This window comes from Amblyomma mixtum, chromosome 7 (assembly GCF_055824585.1).
Source record: "Amblyomma mixtum isolate Tamu chromosome 7, ASM5582458v1, whole genome shotgun sequence".
In the NCBI taxonomy this organism is placed as follows: domain Eukaryota; kingdom Metazoa; phylum Arthropoda; class Arachnida; order Ixodida; family Ixodidae; genus Amblyomma; species Amblyomma mixtum.
Genome location: NC_143018.1, coordinates 149,813,630 through 149,820,761, shown reverse-complemented (window position 1 = coordinate 149,820,761; position 7,132 = coordinate 149,813,630). Strand labels below are relative to the sequence as shown.

At 52.6% G+C, this 7,132-nt stretch overlaps 1 protein-coding gene across 1 annotated transcript; it reads right to left on the bottom strand.

Moving 5' to 3' along the window:
• Positions 1-202: 202 nt before the first annotated feature.
• On the bottom strand, positions 203-2,388 carry LOC149337841 (uncharacterized). Its single transcript, XM_089554527.1, has 2 exons — positions 864-2,388; positions 203-240 (listed from the first exon to the last, which is right to left on the bottom strand). Exons 1-2 carry the CDS (start codon positions 2,374-2,376, stop codon positions 203-205), a joined length of 1,551 nt encoding a protein of 516 aa, XP_089410653.1. The 5' UTR covers positions 2,377-2,388.
• Between the last annotated feature and the right edge of the window lie 4,744 nt (positions 2,389-7,132).

The following is a 7,132-nucleotide window of genomic DNA, read 5'->3' as shown; positions in this document are numbered from 1 at the left end:
CATATAAGTATTGACAAAAATTTCAAGTTCTTGATTAATTGCTGAATAATTGGCTTTGCCATAGTCTCTGATTCTTTTAGATTCGTAAGTGGGATGTGGTGTGCGGTTAGCTGATATCATAAAGTGGATAAGGCAGTGGTCACTCAGGCCTGGAAAGTATGTGATCGAATGCACGAGATCAGGCGCCGTTGCTAGAATTAAGTCAAGTAGATTGGCTGAACTCGGACCAGTTCTGGTAGGCTGCGATAAAAGTTGCGTAAGACCGAAGTCAAGGCATAAATTCACAAAAGATGCGCTCTCGCCGGACGCGCCCTTGATTATCGGAGTATGCTGTGACCAGTCGATTTTCGGTAGATTAAAGTCTCCGAGCAGGAAAAGTGGGTGGCGGGGAAAACGTGACATTAAATCGTGTAAAACATCGTGCAGTTCATTGGAAAATTCTAAGGAGGCGTTTGGTGGTCTATAGCACAAGCAAAACAGAATATTCTGGTTATTTAAAAGGACACGAACACAAAGGATTTCTAGGGAAGAGCTAAGCACAATCTCATTCGACAAAAGATCAGCATTCACAGCGATAAGAACTCCGCCCCCAATTTTGCCCTCCCGGTCACAGCGATAAATACAGTATTTCTTTTCACAATCAAAAAGTTCTGAACTGTCTACTTGATCAGAGAGCCAAGTTTCGGTCAAAAGGGCAATGTCAACACAGCATGAGTCAAAGACTGCAGATAAAGCTTCACGCTTGTTAAGGATACTTCTAACGTTTGAAAATAAGAAGGAGTGGTTGCACTGCAATACATTCGAAGTACGTGCTTTGTTAGGATAACGACGTGCTTGTCGATGCTTCGGAACTAAGCTCACACGTGCTGTAACAGGGTCATTGCTTAAGGGTAGCTCGCAGACGTTATCAGTAGCAGATGAATACACATAGCATTTACGGTTCATAAAAAGTTTGTTGTGGCGTATGGAAAATTGGCTTCCGCTGGCGTTTGCAAAGTCATACAACTTTTTACGCGACAACCTTGTTGCTTTACAAAAGTCTTCGTTAACAGACACTTTAGAATCTTTGATCTTGCTTTTTGCGGCAAGAATGCTCTCCCTGAACTTAGATGACAAAAATTTCACAATAATTGGTCGGCACTTCCCAGAAACAAATTTTCCTAACCTATGGGCGCGACTTATGCGCTCGTCGCTCGAGCCAAGCTCTAAATCCATTGCTGTATTCAAAAGCAAGCAAATTTGTTTTTCGGATTCCGCCCAGGTTTCGGAGGCATCATCAGGAAGGCCATGAAAGATTAGGTTCTCTCTTCTGGAACGGTCCTCGAAATCATCTATGCGATCGGTTAATGCAGCGATTTGAGGGATAACACTTTGGGTAGCATGGTCCTCGGAAGTGTGCCAAGAATTTTCTACTATCGAAAGTCTGTTATGCATGTCGGCAACCTGTTGCTCGAGAGAAGTCTGAGCTTGCCTTAGTTCGTTCAGGGAGGACATAACTTCATCATGTTTGGTGTCCATTTTTTTATGCAGCGACTTTATCAGCGAAACCAATTCTTCGTATTGTTTACTGGGATCATCTTTGCAAGGACCGGGGTTTGACTCGACATCGCCACTCATGAGTAGCAACTTTGCTACAAGAACACATTCGCAACTCAATGAAAACAGCACTTGTGGGCATGGAAGCAGCATCAAACAAACATTGTTCGATCTTTTCGAGTAAAGCGAAGGTACAGAGCCTACCTGCACGAGAAAGCGGAAAGGTGTCCGGTTGGTGTGCGTCATTGCAGCGCTTCCATGCCCACTGAAGGGGTTGCCGAACTGGTGGTGCTTTAAATACTGCGTCGAGGATGCGTCTGTCGATGCGGACGACGGGTCTGCGATGAGCCAGAGGATGTTGTCTTGCAGGAACGATGTTGACGGCTCGTCGAGGGAAGAATTCCATGGGCACTGGAAGGGGGCGTCTCCACTAACGGGTGGCCGTAGCAGCGTTCCAGGCGAAGCGCAAGATAATTCCAGGGTTGCAAATACAGTTGTAATCTGCACGAGAAAGCGGAAAGGTGTCCGGTTGGTGTGCGTCATTGCAGCGCTTCCATGCCCACTGAAGGGGTTGCCGAACTGGTGGTGCTTTAAATACTGCGTCGAGGATGCGTCTGTCGATGCGGACGACGGGTCTGCGATGAGCCAGAGGATGTTGTCTTGCAGGAACGATGTTGACGGCTCGTCGAGGGAAGAATTCCATGGGCACTGGAAGGGGGCGTCTCCACTAACGGGTGGCCGTAGCAGCGTTCCAGGCGAAGCGCAAGATAATTCCAGGGTTGCAAATACAGTTGTAATCTGCACGAGAAAGCGGAAAGGTGTCCGGTTGGTGTGCGTCATTGCAGCGCTTCCATGCCCACTCTTGGTGAGAAGGCGGAGAAGGAGCCGCTCATCCGCCTTCTTAAGGCCTTTACATGGGCTAGGGTAAAGGCGATGACAATTTTGATAATATGTTGTAATATCTTTGAATGTATAGACCGGATTAAAATCGGGTTCCTGATCGGACGGGGAGGAGGAAACAGCCCGGTGAGAGAGCGCGCGGGCGGCTGCGTCTGCTGCCTCGTTTCCTGCCAACCCCTGGTGAGCAGGGGCCCATATGAGGTAACGGTGTGCGGGGTCCGTATCCCGTATGCAATTTTGGTATATTCGATAGGCTAGGAAGGGAGTGCAGCCTTGTTCGACGTTCCGACAGGCCCCTCGCGAGTCGCTGATTATGTATTTTGAATTGGAATGTGAGGCCGCGAGAGCAATCGCGACCTCTTCTGCTTGTGTTGCACTGCGGGCTCTGAAAGTTAGGCCGTTAACTGTGTTGCTGTTGTGAACTACCGCGGCCGTGTACCATCCCCCGTGGTGAGGGCCGGAGGCGTCCACGTAGTATACACCTGTTTTGTTGCCATAATATCGGGCTAGCGCTTCCGCTCGTGCCAGGCGCCGACCATTATGGTCTTCATGTGACATGTTTGCTGGAAGAGGCCGCACGTGGAGGGCACGTCTCCACAGTTCCGCGATGCGAAACCTGTCTTCCATTGGAGGGGTGTGTTGGATATGGAGTCGAGCAAGAAGGCGGCGACCCGACTCCGTTAGCGACAAGCGCGTGTACTGGTTTGTAAGGTGCGCCTCCCGGAGTTCCCGGAAAGTATTCACCACCCCAAGAGCCATAAGCCGGCTGTTTGAAGTAGTGATGGGGAGGTCAAGGGCACGTTTAACAATTTTGCGAAGGATGACCTCAAGGGCGTCCTCCTCTTGTTTCCGTAGGTGGAGATAAGGAGTCGAATAGAGAATTCGACTGGTTACAAAGGCGTTTGCCAGCCGCAAGGCATCCTTACTTCGTAACCCTCCGCGTTTGTTGGAAACCCGGCGGACCATGCGGCCCACCTGGTCCCCCACCTTACTGAGTTTGGCCAATGTAGTGTCTGGCCGCCTGTGTTTGTGGATGTAGAGTCCGAGTACCCGTATCTCATCACTTTCGCGTATGGGACCACTCTCAAGAGAGAGAGATATTTTAGTTGTGCACTTCTGTGAGGGGCGGAGGTGCACAAATTCCGATTTTTGAGGGGAACATTGAAGACCGCAGCGGCGGGCGTAGCGGTCTACTATCGTCGCCGCTGTTTGCAGGCTGGTTTCAATGTCTCCTGTGCTGCCCTGCGTGGCCCACAGAGTGATGTCATCGGCGTACAGGGCGTGCTGCACGCCGGCGACACCACTCAGCTGGGCCGGCAGGTGCATCATGGCCAGATTGAAGAGCAGCGGGGAAAATACCGCGCCTTGAGGGGTTCCCCGCGTGCCGAGTAGGTAAGGACCATGGTCTCTATCTTGAATTCGAATGTAGGATTGACGATCTATTAAAAATTGGCTTATGTATTGGAATGTATTGAGGCCACAGTCGGTGTGACTTAGGTTAGTGAGTATGATCTCATGTGTTACATTGTCAAATGCCCCTTTAAGATTCAAGGCGAGTACTACCCGGTCATTATGGGGGCATTCGAGGGGGTCAAGGACTTCCCGATTGAGTTGCAGGAGGACATCCTGTGCGGATCTGTGTGGGCGGAATCCGAACATGGTGCTCGCAAAGACTTGTTTGTTTTCAAGATATGTAGATAACCGATCCCGCACCATCGTCTCCATTAGTTTGCCCACACATGAGGTGAGAGAGATGGGGCGGAGATTATCTGTGTCAATTGGTTTGCCAGCTTTAGGAATTAAAGTGACCAAAGCCGTTTTCCATTCGATTGGCAGGGGGGTGTATCCGCGCCAAATCGCATTGACGTATTCCAGGAGGGACTGGTATGCCAAGTCGGGCAGGTTCGTCAAAAGCTTGACGGTGACCTTATCCCGTCCTGGCGCAGTGCCCCGTTTCATTTTGGCGAGAGCCGCCCGCAGATCATGGAGCTGGAAAGGTTGATCCAGCTCCGTGTTCTCTCTGCCTGCATAAGAGTACGCAGATCCACGGGGGTCTTGGGCTGTACACAGATACTGGTCCCGAAGTTTCTGTGCCAGTTGAGTCGTGTTGCCAGAAAAAGCGTGCAGGGCTCGGTGCAAATGTTTTTGTGTTTCGGTTCATGTTTGTGATGGGTCGATTAGGGCTCGAAAGAGACGCCACGTGTTTCGGCTGGACATTTGTCGCGTGGCCGTGTTGCATCTATCTACCCAGTTGGAGTCGGCGAGTTGGGCAGCGTACTCTGCCGCTTTCTGGGTAAGCTCGGCAATTCGAGCTTTAAGCTTTCTATTGTGTTTCTGGCGTCGCCAACGGCGGACGAGGCTGCGACGGGCTTACCAGAGGTGTAGAAGGTGGTTATCCACGTCCGTGACCGCCTCTGAGAGCTGGATGTGTGTTTCATGCGAGGAAAGGTGTGCCAGCAGCTGTTGGGACCATGCTGTGTAGCCTTGCGCGGAAATGGGTGTATTATCAAGTGAGTTAAAATTTTGCCTGAATTTCGTCCAATCTGGGATATGGGCTTGTGTTCTGGGACGCTTGAGGGGGCGTGTGCGTAGTGTAGTGTTAATGATGCAGTGGTCGCTACCGAGGGTCTCCTCGGTGTTGAGCCAGTCTGCGTGTCGTATGTTGCGAGTGAAGGTTAAGTCCGGACACGTATCCCGTGTCACGGAATTTCCTAGCCGGGTTGGGTGGACAGGGTCCGTGTGGAGGGTGAGGCCCAACGTGGACGCAAGCTCCGCCAGCTTACGCCCGCGCGACTCCTCCTTGCGATACCCCCACTGCTGACTGGGAGCGTTAAAGTCGCCCACAATCAGCAGGGGATCGCGGCCCGCTACTCTTAGCGCGCGGCTAAAGAGGTCCGCAAAAGTCACTCGCTTTAGTTTGGGAGAGCAGTACACGTTGAGTATATGCAACGGTGGGTCCCTGCGGCGGACTGGTAGGAGGGTCACCATTACATAAGAGTACTCTAGTTGGAGGTCGAGATCCACTAGGTTGGCTGTGTAGTCTTTGTGAACGAGAAGACAAGACGCGGTATCCTGTTGGAACGTCGTGTAATTTGAAATTGTGGCGCCCAGGCCTGGCTCTTTGAGGGCAACCACGGCTGGTAAGGACTCGAAAGTTTCAAGGTAGAGGCGGAAATTGGCCCGCTTAGTGCGGTCCTTAAAGCCTCTACAGTTCCACTGTGTTATTGAAGTTGACATGGCCGAATTGGATATGGCGGAACTCCTTTGATTAAGGTATCTCGCCATGATTTAAAATTCTTGGGGGGGAGGAGGAGGGATTGGCTGCCTCAGAGCCAGCTACTTGCGCCATCAAGGGGGAGATGACGGAAGGAGCGGGGCAGCTGTCCTCATTGTCCGAATCAATAATCAGACGGTTGAATTTTGAAGGGCGGGATACGTCCCTAATGGGTCCCGTCCGACGGAGGAGGCGGGGGTTGTCCGAGATGTGTTTTGAGACCACCGCGGGGACGGCAGATTTGACCTTCGTCAAGATTTGGTCCATGGCGGTCTCGATCATATATCGCAATTTAGAGGTTAAGCGCTCCTCCATCGCAGAGATGGCTGTCACGAGGGCAGGCGAGATCTCCGCGTCGCTCTCCATTGCGTCCGAGTTCTGCGGGCTCGGTGCGGCGGACGCCAATTTTGACTCTAAATTTTGAATTTTGTTGAGCAAAAGCTCATTCTGTGCCCGGAGCACGTCTATCTGTTTTTTGTATCCCGCGTCGAGTGCGGAGACGGTTACGGGGGAGGGTGAGGGATGGGAGGAAGAGGAGGCGATCTCAGCCCAGCTGCTCACCTGTTTGTCGTGTTGAGGCGCTGATGCCCGGGCGTCGACGGCAGCGCCAATTGTCTTGAGGGCCGGGAAGTGGCCAGTGTCTCTGCCGCTGGGCGGTGGAGGCGCCGTCTTCTTCCCGGGCGCTGGCTTCACCGACGGTGAAGAAGGTGACGATGTCTTGTGGTCGGTGCCGTGAGCACCACGCGGCGTTCCGCCACCTGCACCTGGTTTTGAATGACTTGGCTGCTTGCCAGGTCTCTGGTTTTTTGGCACCTCTGGGCGTTTAGCCTTGGGGCCATACACCTTGAGCTGCCGGAATTTTCCCGTGCAGTCGCGGGAGTTGGTAGCGTGGGCTTGCCCACAGACTGCACAGGACAGAGTACATTCATGCGGCGCCTTGACTCCGTCGACGGTCGGCGCCGTTTGGCCACACAGGCCGCACTTTTCATCCGGGCAGGGGCAGGTGACTGCTCGGTGGCCCACAGTGCCGCACCGCACGCAGGCCGGAATGGTTCTCTTGTACGCACGCACAAGGGTCACCTCAGAGTTATAGTGCACATATCGCGGCACCACTTTTCCCACGAAGGTGAGCGACGCGACGTCGGATTTGCCAAGCTTGCGGATATCGGCAAGCTCTCCAGCACGCCACTGGATCTTGTTTTGGAGGGACTCACTGGTCTCGTGCTTGGCCACGGTGATGACGCCGCGGCACACGTCTCCAGTGAGTTTCAACTGGCCGTACATAGAGAGCTGGCCCTTCGGTGATGTTAGTTGAAAATCCCGCAGAAGCTTGTCCGCGACGTGCGGCTCTCTGGTGCCTGCGACGATGAGGTTTTGCTCCCATGTGGAGAGCAGGCTGAGGGATGCTGCGGCCTTGGCGCC